Source organism: Haliotis asinina, chromosome 7 (assembly GCF_037392515.1).
Source record: "Haliotis asinina isolate JCU_RB_2024 chromosome 7, JCU_Hal_asi_v2, whole genome shotgun sequence".
In the NCBI taxonomy this organism is placed as follows: Eukaryota; Metazoa; Mollusca; class Gastropoda; order Lepetellida; family Haliotidae; genus Haliotis; species Haliotis asinina.
Genome location: NC_090286.1, coordinates 8,637,371 through 8,658,779, shown reverse-complemented (window position 1 = coordinate 8,658,779; position 21,409 = coordinate 8,637,371). Strand labels below are relative to the sequence as shown.

General features: G+C 37.4%; 2 protein-coding genes across 2 annotated transcripts; one reads left to right on the top strand and one right to left on the bottom strand.

Annotated features, from left to right (window-relative positions):
* Positions 1–49: 49 nt before the first annotated feature.
* LOC137291040 (DNA polymerase epsilon subunit 4-like) lies at positions 50–3,363 on the bottom strand. Its single transcript, XM_067822298.1, has 4 exons — positions 3,170–3,363; positions 1,425–1,509; positions 923–964; positions 50–275 (listed from the first exon to the last, which is right to left on the bottom strand). Exons 1-4 carry the CDS (start codon positions 3,350–3,352, stop codon positions 259–261), a joined length of 327 nt encoding a protein of 108 aa, XP_067678399.1. The 5' UTR covers positions 3,353–3,363; the 3' UTR covers positions 50–258.
* Positions 3,364–3,589: 226 nt separating this feature from the next.
* Positions 3,590–20,191, top strand: LOC137290650 (mitochondrial substrate carrier family protein S-like). Its single transcript, XM_067821726.1, has 8 exons — positions 3,590–3,717; positions 6,880–7,033; positions 8,837–8,905; positions 9,283–9,345; positions 9,924–9,996; positions 13,066–13,113; positions 13,766–13,971; positions 15,017–20,191. Exons 1-8 carry the CDS (start codon positions 3,660–3,662, stop codon positions 15,189–15,191), a joined length of 846 nt encoding a protein of 281 aa, XP_067677827.1. The 5' UTR covers positions 3,590–3,659; the 3' UTR covers positions 15,192–20,191.
* The last annotated feature ends 1,218 nt before the right edge of the window (positions 20,192–21,409 follow it).

Genomic DNA, 21,409 nt, shown 5'->3' with positions numbered 1-21,409 from the left:
GGTTATCCGTGTTACCCATCCGAGCCTAATAACAAGGCATGACAAAAAAGGTTATAAAAATATTTAATGACTAAAAAGACATCTATATACTATTTACAATGTGACATTTTTGAGTCAGAACTGAGGGTCATGAACTTCTGACATAAAAACATTGCTTCATATGTACAGTCTGAACACCCAAGCTATCGTCAGTGGTTTCTCAGCCAAACACAGGGCTCACATGTAACAGATCTGCAGCAACTCCCCTCAGCCATCTGCTCAAGAGTCAAGGACACCTGAAACACAGGATCATATTATGCCATAACACATGATAATAAAATAAACTGAACTCTTAATATTGGGAAGCTCATCTCAGAATTTTGACCTTTTACCAAACACAGCCAGATACAACTAATCTTATAAGCAATGGGGGGAGAAATTCTTCATATAAAGAACAAAAAATCTTGACCTTACCCTTCAGAAATTAGGAGGCTAACAATTTTGGAAAAGGGAAATTCTACATCAGAAAGGTATTACAGTCAAAACTATGATGGAGTAAGACCATAATCATGTTTCAGGTATACTCTCTCATATACTAGTACAGAAAGAATTCTGAAGTTGATTTTGCAAGATTGCCACCTTAGCCTTGACTATTTCAAAACTAAACAAGATCATTTAGGTATAATTTAGTGATTATCATACAATAAAACAACCATCCTAAAATACTCTTGTCAATCAATTTTGCTTAATAAGTTCAATGGCAACATTATTTCCAAAAGTGTCCAGAAATGACAGTCATTCAGATTTTGTTGCAAGTAACTATTTGATGTAGCCATAAAATGAGTCTGGAAAAATAGTCTGGAAAATTGGAAACAGACAAATGCTTTTCACATAATTTCCCTTTGACTGTCATAATGAGCCACAAAGTACCAAATAATCATACCTTCTAAGAATGCATAGCAATCTCTTGTGTCCAAAATGACATCTGTAACAAAAAACATGGATGATCTCTGATTCTCATTTAGGCATTCCAGTTCAAATATGTCTGAAAACCAGGAATATACGGACAGATTACTTCCAAATACTGATAGTTGTCCATGTTTTTCTATTACATGTACTTCAAAAATTTCTGCTCAGGTAAATAATGCACATATCTACAACATGCTAAATCCATAATGAAAGCACCAAATTATTGTACTGGTCAATGGTACATTAGATGTATGTTTTGAACAAACAAGTGGACAATTATGACGTTGAAGTTGAACATAAGCGTCTCATAATCATTCATTAGTTTATGGAATATAGATCATACACTTTATACTACCATGCTACATTCCTGTACTTTGATGATGGTTAAGTGCATTGTATTTCTGTAAATGTGCTGAAAAACTCCATTAGCTGAATTTACATCTGTCGAACAATGTGATAATTTTGAGATGACATACCTAAATCTTTTCTCTGCAGGGTTTTCCTTTTCCCTTGTAGTGTCTTTGTTGCAGCATCCTTGGCCAACATCTGTATGAACAGTTCCTGAAACAAAAACAATTTCAAGGCTTACATGAAAACTTAGATGCAACCAAAAAAATCAACATAATCAAAACACAATTATCATTTATTCATGACATGTAATATACATTGCTGATAATGAAAAGACAAATGAACACAATTATAAGCATATAATCGCAAATCCATATTGTGTAGAAGGGTTTACTACACTCGAAATAAAGCACCTGGCATACAGCAGGATACAGAACCTAGTCAGACTCAGAATGGCTGGGCGAACACTTAAGTGTAACGAGGACTTCCACTGGCTGGTTCATTGGTCAGTGATTTAAGTTGTGTATTGCATATTGTCATTAGCAGGCAGAAACAAAAATGTCACCAACACAGACTTCGATTTTTGTCTGTGACAGAGGCTGTTTATCACAATCAACATTTTTTTATGTCACAAGTAGATCATTTACTTGTTTGTGTACACAACCATAATTAGTCTACTCCTGCTCACAACCATAATATCAGGGCATCCTGCTTAAAACTGAGTGAACCTATTCATTGTGAATGCATTATTTGCGCAGCAGAGCACAGCTGTTGAAACCACTTTTTATCCCAGCTGGGTCATTCTCTTCCCACAGAGGTTAATCAAGTCATGTCTTTTCATGCAACCTCTGTTCTAATGCGGCCACATGTCACGATTCTCATACAATCCTGATGGCCAAAAATCACAACACAAATTATCTCTCTTCTTTCTATCCAATCAGAACACATGTTACATCAACTCAGAAACAATACAGTGACTGACATGGAGCTATATAATCAATACGTGAAGGATGGATTTAACATTTCATGTTTATCTGAAAATCACAAAATAGCAATATAATGTAGGGCCACAAATATACCTCCTCTGCTGATGGCTTATGTTGAGTGAGTGAGTGAGTGAGTTTAGTTATACGCTGCACTTAGCAATATTCCAGCTATATGGCGGCGGTCTGTAAATAATCGAGTCTGGACCAGACAATCCAGTGATCAACAACATGAGCATTGATCTGCGCAATTGGGAAAAGATGACGTATGCCAACCAAGTCAGCAAGCCTGACCACCCGATCCCATTAGTCGCCTCTTACAACAAGCATAGTCGCCTTTTATGGCAAGCATGGGTTGCTGAAGGCCTATTCTATTTCGGGCTTATGTTGATGCGACACACAAGATGTTTAATGGTTAGCTTGTCCATTGTTAAAAAGGGCAATGAAGACGCCATTGCATAACTGAGTTCTGTTCAGAAGAAAGGTATATGCATGCTAGACATGGGATAGTGGAGCAGTGGCTCTTTTGCACACTGGGTGCAACACAGTCTCGACACAATCAAAATGTTTAGACATGACAGGCCCGTATCGCGTCTCACTGCAAGATCAAACTATAAAATGATTCATACAATGAACAATGATCCATGTCATTGAAAAGTCACCCTATTATTGTGGAATTATTTATTTCCGAAGTAAGACTGGCTAATTCAGTAACAAGTTAGAAATCATTTAATTATATCATTATTAACTCAGAAGTATTGCCAACCTGACTTTGATCCTCCATGTGGCTGTAGTTTAAATACGATAAAAATGAACAATACGTTTCAAATTGTTCATTTTGATACAGCGCCTTCGTTTACTAATGATCGAAAACTGAAAGCAAAACATACCGCTGCTTTCGCCAAAGACACCACAGCTTCCTGACTAGCTAGTGATACATCTGGGTCCGATTTAACAATGTGCTTGATTCTACTTAACGGAAGCTTAAACAGACGGTCCGACCCAGATGGTTCAGTTGTCTGTGTCTGGATATCCTCTTGGACGACTTGAGAAACTTCGTCTTCTCCCGCCATATTTCTGACGGTACAACGAAAAGCAAAGTCACAACACTTTTACGAATCTAGATTTGGATATTACGTGTTAAGAATAAAGATTAAGAATATAAAAATTAATAATTCTTTGCACATGTTAACATGCTTAAAAGAATTATAATAAGTAATTTATACATGTGTACTGATGTATTACTCTTTTGATAGCCGCAATCCTTTTTCGTTTCAACATCACAATTTCAATATTTCGGCAAAGTGGGAGGGGTTATTGGTGGACATTAGCTAGCGTTCAGAACGGTCAGCACATGTGTACAGCCTGGATGGTAACAGTATGACGCACAACGAAGAGAGAGCAGGCTGGATAAAAGAAGGGGCCATAGGACTTGGAGGTAAAATTGAAACCTCACGTATCGGTTGACATTGCATTGATTCAGTGACATAATTATTCACTGACAAACTGAAACTGCGGGTTCAACAGCACCAGTCGTATCCTGACTAGAAGCGTGTTGGTACTGTTCCGCCTGCTGTTTGTCACCCGTCGGTTTGAATAGTGAAATGAACAGTGTTACGTGGTAGTTACTAAAACAGCTATTTCCGAAGCTGATCGTAAACGTCAGATTTCAGATCCTGTTGGGTACAGAGGCTTCAGGACCTCTTTTCTTCAGGACCATGTTTGATATAATGGTTTGTGCATTTACCCATATTTTGAGTTATTTAATCTTTCATCGTTCTCATGTGATCCCAAACAGACTGTAAAAGGTATATTTTCATGTAAACTTGCCCATATACTGATCTACAGTTTTGTCAATCATTATGATCAAGTCGCAGACAGCTGTATATATATGTTTGCATAAATTACAGAAATAATCTGGAATCTGTAACAAGTGAATGCTCTGATAAACAAATGAATAATCATCTCTTATTAATCATTCAAATGAAACTATATGCATGTTTTAATATATTCTATTGTGTCAGTTTTCTGATTGTCATTGCAATATTCCCTCTTTGTAGCCACTCAGCATGTAAGGAAAATATGAGCATGCTGTATATATTTTACTGTATAGGTAACATATGAAGGGCCATTAAAAAACATATCTCTACGTGTAAAGTGAACTTTCACAATTTTTTGTTTATTTTTTTATTATTGGATATTTATATAAGGCACATCCACGCAACTAGTACATGCTCAGGGTACTTGTATTTTTTCCCATGATTTGTTGATGTCAATCTCAATGACACATTGTATTGTCAATCTCAACTCCCCAGGGACCATACAACTCAAAGCAGCCACTTGGCACTGCGAGTTATTGCGTCTCTCTCATCCTGACAAATTTACCCTTTATAGCTGGCTAGATTTGGACACAGAGCCACAGTACTTTGTCATGTTTACAACACATTGCTGTACCCGCAACATGCATGTATTCGTGTATCTACCATCTGGTCATCTACCAACGGATTTGTGGGTTCTTCAAAGTTCTGTACTGTACGTTAGGGGTTGTGACAACACAGTCAGAGTCTGCACACAAAGTTGACTCCAGGGTTTCTAGACCCTGTCACAGTAACATTTCATAACTTAGACAGCTTAAAGGTCACATGCAACGTAAAACACAACTTCGGGTACCTTTCGGTATGCATTTACCGAAACAAATCATAAAAAATGCCAATTCAACCTATAAAGTTGAAAAAAACGCGATGAAAAAAAAGCCCGCGAAATCGGAGTTCAAACGTTTCACTAAATTCCCCCCAGCGTTGGGGGGAAAACTGGTTTCAGTACCTGTGCTGCGCTGCGCCCGTGACGCATGCGCAGTGAATAGGTTCGCGGAGCTTGAAACAGTATGCATGCCTAGCGTCTGAGGTTGTGAGCAGTAGTCTAATCTTGGTGGTGTACACAAACGAGTAAATAATCTACTCGTTACGTAAACAAGCTTGTGGTAAGCAGTGTCTGGTTTATTCACACCTATGTGTCTGCCTGCCTGTCTGCTAAAGACAACATGCAATACACAGCTTCAATCATTAACCATGTGCAATTTGAACTTAACACCTATCAGACTATACGACATAAAGAAAACAAGTTGATTTATGACTCGTGCACCCGAGTCCCGTGTCTGCCACATTATGTAATTAGGCACGTATGATACACATGACATGTTTTTATGTCTGTGGGTTGCAAACATACTACATTCATTTTTTTCGGATGACTGGATCTGACGGAAACTGGTGCAAACTCTTGTCAGTTTCAAGTCCTGCTTTGTACTTGGACTAATGCCAGATTACAGTCACGCAGTAGTTTACCATCTCTACTGACATGATTTTTGATTGGATCGAGCGCAAATTCAGAGAACATGTATTTTCAAAACCCAACATCTCTATATACATTCTTCATGGATAACGACTTCTTTTAGTGTATATGAATTTGTTTGACAACAGTATATGAATCCATACTGAAACGATACATCAAGTACACATAAAGAAGTTGTTTCCATACAGAATCTTACTTTCCTGTGACTGGCTATACTTCTAAAATGCCCTTCAAACAGATCATCTTTCTGTACACACAATGAACCCTCAGCATATCAGCAAATGAAACAGCCAATCAGAAGCCGTCGTTACACGTGAGTGCATATCCACCCGCTATGACTGGGTTCGGTCTCCCGAGGGCTTCGTTTCAGGGGAAGTAAGCCCAAGTACAAAATATTGCACTTTTGAATCGCGATTGTACGCTTATAATTTTGTTTATTTGTTTTTTTAAAAGCAGCAATGTATATTATATGTCATGAATAAGTGATAAATGTGTTTTAATTGTGTTTGATTTTTTGGTTGCATGTGACCTTTAAGAAAAAAAATTCTGGTTCAGTGTACAACTAATCCTCAAGCTGATACCCATTTCTTATAATAGATCAGTTCAATATTATCAGTTGGAGAAGATGTTATGCTCATTAAACACATTTATCGTAAGTTTGGCAGAGAGAAAAAATAAATAGTAACTAATAGATATTGTACTATGTTGATTATGTCATGCATATTTATAACTGCATATCTTCAATATTTCCCTAGAAAGTAGAATGTGATATTTGTATCTTGACGTCAGCATTTATCAAGGACATAACATGTAATACTTAATGGTCTTTATCATTATCACTGATAATGGCACATTATGCATATATTTGTAAGCTTATAGAACACTTGACTCCTTCATCTTGTGAGGAGATTTTCATATGAAAACATGTCATGCATCTTTAAACTTAATCCCCTTTGTCCAGTTCATATCATTTACTTTTAAAAAGAGGAAGAAAAATAGTTTATTAACGTCTCCTGTGGCACACAGTTGACATGTTAACATGTCATAAAATTCACCTTAAGAAATGTAGACCACCCAAACCTACTGTCATTGAGACATGATAACTCCTTAAAAGCCACATAAAAATGTTGAAATTGTTAATACAAGAGTAAAACTTTGAATTATTAATATACATAATGAGAATAATTGTCCAGGACATAAGCCAGAGTTTAAGCCATGCTGATAATGTGTTTTTTGGTTTTGTTCTTCTTAGTTGGCGTTCTCTATGGCGTCACCAATGTCTGTGTGGGGCATCCATTTGACACTCTCAAGACAAAGATGCAAGCCCAGGTGGGCTTTGAAAAAACAAACATGATACAGACATTTTTACAGACACTGAAGACACAGGGAGTCCGAGGGCTGTACCGGTAGGCAGACTATGGCTGTGTATTGGCAAATAGTTTGTATTGCAGTATATTGCGATTTGTGTACCTGTATTGCAATACATATTGCAGTATATTGAGAACTACATGTTAGACAGTTAGTGACACTAATTGTGCATGTCCATCCTAGTTTCTAAATTATGAGTCACTAAACCTACATATTATGGTTTTGATAACACCGATCATAAAATTTGTATGCATAGTCACGGATTCTGTTTTCTCTCTCATACAATTAAATTTTTTATTATTAATGGTATTAAACTTATACAGTATGCCATTTGTCATCGAATAACCAAGTCGAACATTTTTTGTTAATGAAAGTCTGTTCAGATTTTATTTTAAACCATAAAGATAATCACAAAATCTTCAGACCTGTTCTTTACCTAACATATTGGTTCTCAGAAAAAATATTGCAATACGTATTGTTTGAAAAGCATATTGCGATATATCAGTAATCCTTGTAGCCCCAAGGCAGACTGATAATTCTACAAACACTCACGAACCACGGAGTCCAAAGGTTGTACAGCATATGGTTGCTTGGGCTTGTTGTTTAATGCCACCTCGGCTATATCCCAGCTATAAGGCGGCAGTTGGTAAGTAATCATGTCTGGGCCAGACAATCCAGTGATGAGCAGCATGAGTGTTGTTCTACACCAGTATGTCAACCAGTGATCGAAATAATTTTTCAACTCAACCTGACAACCGGGCTGGTGGCCCATAAATGTTGCCTACCCATCTTGAAAATTGCCTGCCTACCTTAAAGTAACTTTCTCTTTGATTGGTTCTCATTGAACCATGTTTCATCAGATATCCAATCACAGCGTAGCTTACTAAGCCAGCCAGTTTTTGTGTCCTATCGCTATCTTCACTGGCGGAAGAGGTGTCCATGTATAATTATGGAATATGCTAGTAGCTTTCATTCATCTTTCTTAAATCAAAATATGGCATGACAATTAAAATGGAATGATCGTCCTGAGAGCGAACTGAAAGAAGGTCAACCTTAAAATTTTCAGCCAGACAATCGGGCTGGTGGAGAGAATTTCCAGGCAGCCCGGCTAAAAATTTACCGGCTAGGGACAGTCAAGCAGGCCATTATTTCGATCACTGATGTCAACCAAGTAGTTGAGTCTGACCACCAGATCGAGTTAGCTGCCTATCAAGCATGGGTTACTGAAGACAATCCTAACCCAGATCTTCACATCTACTTGCAATGCATGTTCTCAATTTATCACAATATTGAAGACATAGCCAGCAAAATTTGTCATCCTGTTGCAGTTTTAGATTTCTGATATATTTGCTATGGATCGCTTCTTGCATGTTTGGATATCATCAAGCCACACAAGTGTCCTGTTAGGTTCCAGATGGTGCTTTTCCACTGTAGATGAAATCAGACTATAATATATACTACCCAACAAAAGTTTGGACCCACTTATGTACATGTAACCACTTACTTCAGTCAGCGGTTCTAAACTAGACTTTTGCAAAGCACTCCATACTGTTTACCCATGAACTGCTTTATTGTAAAGCAAATTCCTATCGTTGAAAAGATTGTTGTCATGAGTTCAATAAATGATGAATCTTGGTGAAAATTGTTGAATTCTTAACAAAACCTTACACCAAAATGCAACTGTTCACATGCAGGATATTGGCACAGGTTTCTCAGCAAGTTGATGCATGATCCTCTTGCAGTTCATCTGCATGAGGCTTGTAGTTGTTTCCCCGTAGTTAGTAGAGAAATCCATCTTTGATGTAACCATTATATACACTGATGCTATGTTTGTTCTGCAGGGGCTGTATCCCTCCTCTATGGGGGTCTGGGATCTACAGGTCAACACAGTTTGCAGTGTTTGAAGGCATGTAAGTGTGATTTGTAACAAAATTTGTGAAAAACCATTAAATTGGCATTTTCTTTCTGTTTGTGTCAGCATTTGTTGTTCAGGAGATTCAGGGAAAACCTGAATTTTATCCCTGTGTGTTGCATTCTTATTTTGACCAATCAACGTAGATTTGGTGACCAATCAACACAGATCTGGTGACCAGTCAACACAGATCTGGTGACCAGTCACTGCACATTTGTTGACCAATCAATGCAGATTAGGTGACCAATCAACGCAGATTTATGTGACCAATCAACTAAGATCGGGTAACCAATCAACTCAGTTTGGATGACCAATCAATTTCTCTGACTATTGAAGACAGTTTTTGTGACCAATCAAACTGGTTTTTGGCCTCAGGTACACATTATTGGACACACCTGGATGGCGGAATGAGGTCCCAGGATCAGGTGGTGTGCAGCTGTGAGTGTTATCTTCACTCCTTGATCAAAGTCTTTATATTAACTCATTGTCTAAACAAATGAATAGAAAGTAAATTCAAAATATTGTTTTTCCACAAGTCATATGTTTTTATGAATTATTTGATTTGATTTTTATATTACTTCACTCTTTGCTTTAACCTTATAGTAGATACATATTGTCTTATGTGGCAAGACGAGTTTGATATTGATTTCTTGATATTAAATATGAATGTCAGGATGAGTATCCCAATATTATTTCTGTATTCAGATGTGAAAAAAAAAGTTCTTGGAAAGAACCATATACAGATATCCCTACCTGATATCAGTGCATTAGATAGATGGTGAACACTTGTGTTTGTTATGAAGGAATCATCTTACAGGACTGTTTGTTCAAAATCATCCACAGAACATTGTCTCTGAATTTTCCTGGTACACAACAACAGCTTGTTTCTCCATAGTTTCTTTATTAATACAAAGAAATAATGAAATTGATCTGACCTTTTCCCAAAACATATGGTTCTGTGTCTGTGTTTTTGCTACATGATGAGTGTCTATGATGCATGGGTTGTGTGTTGACAGCCGTGTGCTGGGTGCTGGTGCCATAGCGTCCACATCAAGAGCAATCATAGAAACACCGCTAGAATACGCCAAGGTATGTCCTGATCCCCTGATTTCTACCCTGCATGCTGCTTTTAGTCTTGTCATGTTCACTGAGTAATATGGATGAATGAGTGTGGTAGTTTGTTGTGTTATTGATTGGTTATGTCTTTGATTCAAGCCTGATTATGCTTATTTTTTTATTTTAAATGGATATTTATATTGTGAACATATCCATGCAACTAGTGCTTGCTCAAGGCACTGGTATATGTTTCCCTTGATCACTGGATGTCAATCTCAAAGTCACATTGTTTTTCAATTCATTGTGTGTACAATTCTTGCAGCCACTAGGCGCAACAAATTCATTATGGGTCTCTCATCCAAATGAGGTACCCAGTTCACAGCTGGGTGGACTTGGACACATAGTCGCAGTACTTTGCCCAAGTTTACTGCACGTTACTCTACCCACAACTAACTGTTTGCGTGTATTCATGTGTCCACCATCTGGCCATATACCAACAGAATAGTGAGTTCTTTCAAGTGCAGGGGTTGTGTACTGTACACAAGGGGTTGTGACAACACAGACAACCCAGAGTCTTTGTTTGTTAGCTTCATATCCTTGGTTGTGGGTTTCACCATACTGTCATTTTCTGGTGTCCCCTGCCGTGATATTGCTGGAATATTGCTAAAAGAGGCGTAAAACTAAACTCACTCACTCCCTTACTCATTCACCATACTGTGAGTGCTCCTTTACCTCATGGCATAGACTTACATGGCAGCAGAAAAAAATTGAGATAAAACTGTTTATTATGTTCTGTTGCAATGAAAATTCTGAGTTGGAGAAGGGAAAAAATATGGTTCAGTGTGTACAGACAGCTACATGTCAGAAAGAATCTAAAGTTCTTTCTATTAACCAAGATTGAGACAGCCTCTATATATTTTTAATTATCCCCCACAATAACATAGAAATGAGATCCATCTGTCTGTGCGTCTATCACACACTGTATGAAGCATATCTCCTAAACTATTCCTGATAGCTGAACCAAACTTGGTATACATGTCAGAGATAATCTCTCGATGTGCTTTTTGGAGGTTATACCCAGATATGAATTTTCTTTTATGGTCTCCATGGAAACATGACTTAGGCTGTGGCTATGGGGATGTCATCTTGTCCAGAACATAACTTTAAAACTGTTCATTATTAATATTTCTTCACCAAACTTGGCACATAGATACGTCTAGTGGTGTACTGGTAGTTTTGATTTCTGAATGATATCTTTTTTTAATTTCCATGTCAACAAGTTTGACTTTGACTGAAATTGGTGGCAGTGCTCTTTTACAGAGCAGATCTTTAAAAAGGTTGAATATTTCCTCACCAAACTTTACACAAAGATAGGTCTTGTGGTGTACTGGTGCCTTTTGGTAGTTTTTGATTTCTGAATAAAACATATTTTATGGTTCCATGTCAACAATTTTGACTTTGACTGAAATTGGTAGTAGTGCTCATTTCCAGAACAGAAGTTTGAAACCTTTCAATACTCTCCTACTTTTTAATATAGTCACAGTCATGGTTGATACATATTGTATCCCATCTATGTCGAATGATGCTCATGTTGCTGATCACTGGATTATCTGTTCCGGATTCTGTTATATATCGACAACTGGAAAATTGTTGAGTGTGACATGAAACTAAACTCCCTTATCGCTATATGCACATCAAAACATTTGACATAGTCGTAACTAACTGAAATATTCATAAGAATATTTTGCCATTGTGGGGGATATTGATGACTTTGTCTTCCTGTTAATATTTCCAATGTTTTGAAAACATTGAGTAAGAGTTGCACTATTTTCACATAATGATCTCTGAGCCATTTGTCCACAGTAAATCTAGCTCATGTTTATGTATGTCCTATGTGCCAAATCATTGTACTGATATGACACATAAGTGCTTGACTCTGATATATTTATAAGTATGACCTAAATATGTAAGGTATGAGAAAGGTATGACAGTGAATCGAAACAAAATGGTGGCCAGGCTTGTCTCGGCTCATTTTTGGTCTGACAAATGCTTCCAATGCTTTGACCGTGCACAATTTATACTAAGTTGACCTTGCAAAGTACATTGCATATCACAAACCTGGTGATTTTATTTCAATTTAAATCTTTCAATCATTTTACCATCCATTCTCGTACGAAGTCAGGACATATGTCCAGAAGTAAACAAATCATAGGCTACAGACCCACACCGAATAGTAGTGCCAGTCACATTTTCAAAAGACATAAATATAAAATTGACCTTCACCTCCATAGTAACTTTGCTCCCAAAATGTTCTTGTCATGTCACTTCAGAAAATTGTAGCCTGTTTATTCTTGGCAACACAATATTACTATGTAGAGTGGTGACCCAAAGGTGTGACATGAATTCATAATGATCTTGCATCTGAATTCAGTCGGCAGTCTAGACTACCACTTGTCCAACTTCCATTTTTTGGGCTGAGCAAGTTAGGCAGCGGACTTTGTGCGCTGGCAGTTAGGTGCCTGACTGTGAGGGTTGTGAGTTTGAATCCTGGATGGGACTCAATCACAAAGTAAAGTGCTCGAATTTGTACTTAACTAAGAAAGTGTTATCCCAAAGATCAAGTGAACATCTAGCAACTTCTCATTAAGGTAATACGTGCTTGTTATGCACAAAAATGTCGAAAATGCCGTATCACGATACACATCGTATTGTGACCTCAGTGTCAAGATACCTATCGTATGGTAAGGCAGCTGTATCATGACACCCCTAGTCAATTCTTCCCATGTAGTAGTCAAGATTTTACAGATGCATGGTGGGTCCAAACAGGACAGCAGGGTAGCCTAATGGTTAAAGTATCAGATCTAATTCCCCACATGGGCACAAAGTTCGAAACCCATTTCTGATGTCCCTAGCCATTATATTGCTGGAGCATTGCTAAAGTCAGCGTAAAACCACCATATTCAATCACTCACTGGGGATAAACTTTATACATATGCAGTTTCTTGAAATGATTGAAGAAAGATTAAAAACTTCACATCACTCGTCAATTTTTAGTCTTGTTTGTTGGACAATATTTTTAGAAAATGATGTTGTGTTTTTAAGGTACGAGGACAGACGAACCAGAAGTGGAAGCTCAGTAAGGTGTACACAGTAAGTAAATATAAATTATTAAAAAAAAGTAGGGGATATTCCTTTTATCAAGCATACCACTAGGCAATGCCAGTGCATATGAGAAAAAGTAATAAACATCCATACAGATGAAATAATTCCATAGAAATGGAATAAACTGTCATATTTACCGGTAACTTTTCTTCCTCATCTTCCTCCTTTGCTTCATCTTTTGCATTTTATCAATCTTACCTATTTTTAATGATACTCATCTCTCTCTCTCTCTCTGTCTCTCTCTCTCTGTCTCTCTCTCTTTCTCTCTCTGTCTCTCTCGCTCTCTGTCTCTCTCTCTGTCTCTCTCTCTCTCGCTCTCTCTCTCTGTCTCTCTCTCTGTCTCTCTCTCTCTCTCGCTCTCTCTCTCTCTCTCTCTCTTTCTCTCTCTTTGAAGAAATAAATAATGCTACTATGATTAAATCAACACTCTTTGATATAAAGTGGAAGTAGGATAGGCTAGTGGTTAAAGCTTTCAGCTGCGATTCCGAAGGCCTTTGTTCAGTTTCCCATATGGGTACAATGTGGGAAACCCATTTCTGGTATCCCCCTGCCATGATATTCCTGGAATATTACTAGAAGTGGCACAATACCCAACTCACTCATTCACTTGGATTGCCCCACCATGTTCCTCCTCTCACAGGGATTCGGTGTGACCTGGTGTCGGACAATGGGGCTGATGTGTACCTACTTTATTCTGGTGGATTCTGGAAGGCGGCACTTCCCAGACCAGTTTAAGAAGCCACTGATTGGACCATTCCTGACTTCTGGCATTGCTGCCACATTGGCGTGGTGGATTGTTTGGCCTCTTGAGTACATGAAGTGCCAAGTCCAGTGTGACTATGGAAGGTCAGTTTTTTTGGCACATGTTATCATTAGATGTACTGAAACTTTATAGATTTTCTTGATGGCTTCGGCTGAAATTTGGTAGATGTTTATTATTTTAAGTGCCTATGTTTTGTTCCATGCATCAGCATTAAACTATTGGAATGACAGGTAAATTGGCTGTCTTTGAGTGAACAAAAGATTTATTCCTTTCCTCAGTGAGTGAAATTAGGTGTTTAAAAGTAACAGAACATGATGTTCAACATGGCTGCCACAACAGCCATATTGAAAACTATATGATTTTTAGTCTTCATACAGTATTTATGCAGAAAATATGTTAACATTGTAACAGAAACTTTCATTCAGGGTTAATAACAGACAAATAGACTCTTACAGAACAAAGTACACGATGCTGGTTGTCATGGTGACATTATGGATAAGGATTTACTTGGTGACTTGGTTGAAAGCACAACATCATGACCTAACAGCGTAGACTGTTGTTTTAAATATCAGTCAGGGCAGGGAGGTAGCCCAGTGATGAAAGCATTCCCTCTTCACACCAAGGACCTGGGTTCAATTCCCCACATGGATACAATGTATAAAGCCAAATTCTGCAGTGATATTGCTGGAATGTTGCTAAAAACAGCATAAATCCAAACTCACTCATACCAGCCAATGTATTTCTTCTAAATCATTCTTTACAAGCTACTATTTTAGACCTGGAATATATTTAAAAAACTAACCCAAACATTATGCATATCAACAGTAAGAACTCTAGCAGAACAAAAGAAATAATAAAATAGTAAGTTTACAGAATCATGGGGATTCTTGAGAAATAGCAAAATTGAAAGAAGTAGTGGTAAAATCCTTGCTAAATTTACAAAAATTTACAAGCCTTGTAAACATCACCTTTACAATCGTAAATTTTTGTAAATATGACATTTACATTTTGTAAATTTTTGTAAATCACCATTTTTTTCTTGTGGGTGTTTGAACTGATTTTAAAATGTTTGACATATTTCGACGATTGAAATGTTTGCATATCACTGTAATGTACGTCTCTGTACAGGCATGTGTCGGTGATGGAGCGAATGAAAATCATTGTACAAGAGCGAGGTGGGGTGCTGGCCCTGTATCGCGGCCTTATGCCTGGCACCATCAGAAGCTTCTTGGCCAACGGAACCAGCATGATTGTCATGTCTTTCGCCCAGAGGAAAGTCTCAGAGTGGGGTTTGAGGGGTTGACGGTGGGATATATCAAGACTGAATATATTATCCCTTGCACCCTCATATCCCTCTCCATATAAACCACCCAGTTTTCTACCCTGTAGTTACTCATCTGTTTACATACTCCTGTTCTCTGTATACTCTGCCCTTAATACACATCTGTTTACACCACCATTTCCTCTATATAGTGTATACAGATGTCTGTACAGCATCCTCTTTTCCAGAAACTGTTCTGTCTATACCTATACAGTTATCTGAAAATAGTGCCATATTTATTCTTTTACGTAACCCTGTTCTCCATATGCATTTGGGTAGTGGGGTAACCTAGTGGTTAAAGCGTTTGCTAATCAAGCCAAAGACCCAGGTTTGATTCCCCGCAGGGGTTGAATGTGTGAAGCGGTGATATTACTGAAATACATATATTGCAATACAGGGGCTGTAAATCTATGTACTATAAGCTTGGTTTGTATTATAATACAATAGTGTATCATTACACATATTGCTAAAAGCAGGGTAAAACCTAAACATACTCACTTCATATACGCTTCAGCGTATGTGAAAACCTCTGTACACAATCCTATTTCTACAACTCTGTGTGTATAACTATGTGCATTTCCTCTAACACACAGGGCAGTTAGAGCATTTGCTTATGATGCTAAACACATGCTTACACAGTGTGAGAAACCCCTTTCTGGTTCCCCTATGGCATTATTGCTAAAAGCAGCAAACTCACTCACCCCTCTTGCATGCTGCCATATATGCATTATTGTTTCGTATCAAACCCCTTCAGCAAGCTACACGCTGTTAGTAACTCATACAGCATGCATAGTCCTAACATGTATCAAATGCTAAACACCTGTACATATATACAGTGTATACACTAAGCTGTAATCACACACTACCATGTATACAGCCCCAAATGTATTAACACTAGTGGTGGTCCAGTTAATTGAAATAATCGATTAATGGTCGCAATGACTAAGTGACCAAACAATTGATCATGTTTTCTCACACCTGAACATACACAGTTTGGGATCACTGGTTTCATAAACGTTTTTCTTAAGGTTAGTTACATTTCATAGAGTACAACAAGCTTGTTCCTTGTCATATCTGAATTTAGCTTGAAGACTCCAGGAAATTTGTTTCTAACATGCTTATCATCCTTTAATGATGTGAAATTTGTAAATGCATTTTGCACAATTTGCGAAAAAAAATTTAACATAATTGAATGTTTTTTATCCATTTTGTGCAATAAAATGTAGCCAAAAGGTTTTGATAAATTGCGCACATTATTTGTTTTCAGTGATTGATCGGTTGTGACATTTAAGCCAATTCCCATCAATAATTACCATGTACAAAGTACAGTATACAATGACGTATACACTTCGCAAGTACATACTACCATGTATAGATGCAAATACTGACCAGTCAATTTTACTTAACTATGTATAACAATGTACACTACCCTCTATGCATCTCATTCGTGACCGCAGAATACATAATCAGCTCCGTATATACAGCTCTGCTACATTACCTCAGGATCTGTGTAAACTACTATACACTACAGTGTAAACATGTTACTCTATGTAATGTACAGTACTACATTCTGCACATTGCACTGTAAACAGGTCTGTCTCTATGGAAGCTGTAGACAGGTCTGTCTCTATGGAAGCTGTAGACAGGTCTGTCTCTATGGAAGCTGTAGACAGGTCTGTCTCTATGGAAGCTGTAAACAGGTCTGTCTCTATGGAAGCTGTAAACAGGTCTGTCTCTATGGAAGCTGTATAACAGCCCAAAAGACACTGGGTGTATGATGCCCCATAGACAGTTTTGTACAGACTAGTGTGTAAACGTGATGCACTACCCTGTATACACTACTGTGTAAACATTATTCTCTCTAAACATTATGCATTACCCTGTATACACTACACTGGAAACACTATGCACTACCCTGTATACACTATCATGTAAACATTATTCACTACCCAGTATACACTACACTGTAAACACTATGCACTACCCAGCATACACTACACTGGAAACACTATGCACTACCCAGTATACACTACACTGGAAACACTATGCACTACCCTGTATACACTATCATGTAAACATTATTCACTACCCAGTATACACTACACTGTAAACACTATGCACTACCCAGCATACACTACACTGGAAACACTATGCACTACCCAGTATACACTACACTGGAAACACTATGCACTACCCTGTATACACTATCATGTAAACATTATTCACTACCCAGTATACACTACACTGTAAACACTATGCACTACCCAGTATACACTACACTACACTGGAAACACTATGCACTACCCAGCATACACTACACTGTAAACACTATGCACTACCCAGTATACACTACCATGTAAACATTATTGCACTGTAAACACTATGCACTACGCAGTATAGACTACCGTGTAAACACTGTTAATCTGTAAACACTATGCACTACCACTATACAGATACATATTACCCGAGAAGCAGTGTCAGACATCAAGTTAAAGGCAGCATAATACTCAGAGCTCAATTTTGGAGGGATCAGTATAATCTGTAATCGTGTTCATATTTCATTTGTTCTGCTCCATATTCTTCATTTAGTTTGCAAATTGCAGACCTTTACCAGATGTCATTCAGTGAGCCCAAGGGTCCTCAAGTAAGGAATGTTCTCTCATGAATCTTCCTGTGAGATGTTCAGTGTGAAGGAGGCTATAATTTGATACATAACCTGCTAAGATAGGTGCTATATGATTTGTATCCTGGTACAATACCTTTTTATATTTCATAAGTGGATATTCTTTCCCTTTGAAGGTTTTGTGTATGCCTCATGTGTCCTATATTTATAGGAGCAGTGATAGGATACTATAGGGAATAAACAAAGTCTGACTCCTGGGGGGAGATTCTGCTGTTAACTGAACCTGTTCACCCAGCAGTAAATGGGTACCCAGTGGGATGTCATCTCACAGGAAGCTTGGGTTATCCAGGGTAATAATATACTGAACAGCAGAAACACAACTCTGTTTTTGTCAAGTTTACAAATAGAAGACATAAACATGAATGCTTACTTGTATGAGATTCCATTTTTTCTAGCGTTTTCTTTTCCTGTTCAGTATAAGTATGTTAGTGCTATGAGCATTCACTTCGTGAATTTAGTTTAGCTCATTATAAAAGGCACTCATTATTAATAGCCAACTGCGAAAATCATCATTATTGGGTTCGCAAACAGTTTCTGTCGTTAGTCATGATTTTACTCACGGTTTGTAATGTGTTGAATATATTGCAGTACAGGGGCTGTAAATCTATGTACTATAAGCTTGGTTTGCATTATAATACAATAGTGTATCATTACACCACGAGACCCATCAAGATCCGGGGTAGAATAGGTCTTCAGCAACCCATACTTGCCACAAAAGGCGACTAGCGGGATCAGGTGGTCAGGCTCCTGACTTGGTTGACATGTCATCACTTCCCAGTTCCCAGATCAGTTCCCAGAGATCACTGCTGTTGATGACTGAATTGTCTGGTCCAGACTCCATTATTTACAGACCACTCCCATATAGCTGAGTGTGGCATAAGACTACAGTCAGTCTCTCTTACACCAGGACCAATGCTTAGTGACAATCAATTTTGGACCATATCTCCAAAATTATGGACATACCATTTTTGAGTGCGTTATTAAACATGGTTAAATCAAGCACTCAATATTGTCTACTCTGTAAAGGTGTGTGAATGTCGTATAATGTAGGTGTGGGTGTTAAATATATACAACTCAAAAGAAGTTAAGGAATACCACATATTTTCATACACATTTACCATCAGTTGATTGTATTGAAACATACCACCTTCCAAATGTGGATGTTCTTGAACTCGTTTTGAGTCCTACATGTTGATAATAAGGTTGTTATTTGTGTATATATTACTTAAATGAGGATGTATTTTAATCAGAATGGATCAAATACTCATGTTGTTGCTTCAGTTTTGTTAAGTTTTGTTTAAATCATAGAGGAACATACCACTCTTCAATCTTGCTGGGGCTTGGCATTTCTAAAGTAAAAGAATATATTCCAACCATTATTGCCTTTCAAGACGTTTTTTCTCAGAAAGGAATTGATAAGTTTGCTTTTGTTGTTTTCAGGATGTTCATCATGCCCTACAAACTATTTGTGTGAAAATAAAAATGTTCTCAATTTCCAGCATACCCCGAATGTATACTGATCAGATCGACTGTGTTGAAGAATTAGTTGTTGCACAAGATTGTGTGCCGTATTTCACATAGAGAAATCAGAATTGGTTCCATGCCTGTTATAAGAGGTGACTAACAGGATCTGGTGGTCAGACTTACTGACCCAACTGCGTAGGTGCTCCTGATGTTGATCACTGAATTGCCTTGTCCAAACTGTTATTGACTGACTTTGCCATGTACTTTTAATATTCCGCTAAACAACAACCACAACTTCTAAAAGCAGTCTTAGCCACTACAAACTTAGAGTATGTGCACTGAATTAAACAATGATCAACATCATGAACATCGACCTATGCAATGGATATAAAATGAGATGTGTCTTCAAGTCCGCAAACCTTACAACCTGATCTAGTTAGTTGCCTCTTAAGACCAGCATGGATTGAAGACCAGTTGTAACTGGTGGGTTTGAAATGTGAAAATGGTGAAGTTTCTATATTTGTTTTAAGCAAAATTACTTTTTGCTGTATTTTCTGAAAAAATATTGTATTTTTTTGCATTTGAACCTTGCCAGGTTTGGACATTGGTAGTGAAGGATTTCTGCAGTACTTATTCAGGTAAAGTTATTCAGAGAGAATTGGAATATATATATTATTTTGAGTGGGAAATCTTATAATAATATTTACAATGTGATATTTTTAACTAAGTTTTGCCATTTTCTTGTCAGCATTTAATCTGATAACTAACTCTCTTTTATGTTTGGTGTGTTTATAACCGCGACCACTCCATCTGTTTTGAAATAAAATATTTTTACTATATGTCTGTTGTTTTCCATCAAGAAACTAACCAACTGTCTATGCTGAACAATTTAAGAAGCTCATCACAAACATACACCTGCCTTTGGAAAAGTGTTTTTCCAAACGGAAAATTTAATTATTTCATTCCACATCCACCTCATTTACAGTGACAAATTAGAAAAAGTTTAATTGATACATCTACAGTTGAACACTGTTAAGACAAACTCTGACAAGTCGATATCTCGGATGTCCCGATATAATTTCTCAGTCCCCACAAAATCTATCATTATTTCTCATAATTTCCACACACACTTGCATGAATCAATGATATTGGTATTGTTAGCTACTAAAGGCTGATTAAGGTGTAAGTGTCACTCGTTTGTTTATCTAACCAAAATGTACTCCCAATTTAAACTTAACTTTCCTGATAACGGATTATACAATCGAATCGAAACACATACAGTGAGAATCTAATCAGGGACTTGTGTCATCATGTGACAAGCAACTGTTGAGTTGTTACTAAATTGACAAACTCCGGTGAGATTTCAAGCCAGTAAGTCAAAACTTTCTGATTTTTTCACTTCATTTGTGGAGTAAATCCAACTTTTGTATATTTCCAAATGGATACTATGACAAGATTACCATGTGTATTTGCGATCTCTCTAATGACAAATGAATAATAGAAATGCAATCTACTGTTTTCTTTCATTTCCTTTATGTTGGTATGTGATGATATGCCAACTTGGATGTGTCGATATTTGGATAAGTCAATATTTTTTATTGATCCTGTACATTTCAAGACAACAATATAAAGGTGACCCTACACAAGGACAACCAGTCTTTGAAAGGCAACATAACACACTTGCTTCATGCTAGACTGGACACAAGATAACAACGTAAAATGAAATGAATGTTATTTAATGTCCCTGTCCACTGTTAGCAAAAAAAAATTGTAGTTGATATCATAAATAATATAACAAACCCTCATCAAACGATCTGAAATAGCCACAATTCAAAGCAACAGCTACTGCTGCCCAATTTCATCATGGACAAGTTGTGTCAATGTATAAAGTGAGAGGTGGTCAATGTATTGTGTACCATGAGAAAATATCATGCAGATTGCTTTCCTGTCCAAACAAAAAGTCCACAGGAGAAGAAAACAAGGTCATTAACATCCATTTAAAAATGGAAACAAAGTACCTGCACCCATTACGAAGTGGCACAAATTTTGATCA

Bases quoted from the DNA above. Each gene is read 5' to 3' on its own strand.
- LOC137291040 (XM_067822298.1), bottom strand. From the start codon at position 3,352: ATGGCGGGAGAAGACGAAGTTTCTCAAGTCGTCCAAGAGGATATCCAG. The intron at 1,510-3,169 runs GTATGTTTTGCT...TTTTTGTTTCAG, and splicing joins TGTCTTTGGCGAAAGCAGCG to GAACTGTTCATACAGATGTT. The intron at 965-1,424 runs GTATGTCATCTC...TTTTTGTTACAG, and splicing joins CCTGCAGAGAAAAGATTTAG to ATGTCATTTTGGACACAAGA.
- LOC137290650 (XM_067821726.1), top strand. From the start codon at position 3,660: ATGACGCACAACGAAGAGAGAGCAGGCTGGATAAAAGAAGGGGCCATA. The intron at 7,034-8,836 runs GTAGGCAGACTA...TTTGTTCTGCAG, and splicing joins GGAGTCCGAGGGCTGTACCG to GGGCTGTATCCCTCCTCTAT. The intron at 8,906-9,282 runs GTAAGTGTGATT...TTTTGGCCTCAG, and splicing joins TTTGCAGTGTTTGAAGGCAT to GTACACATTATTGGACACAC.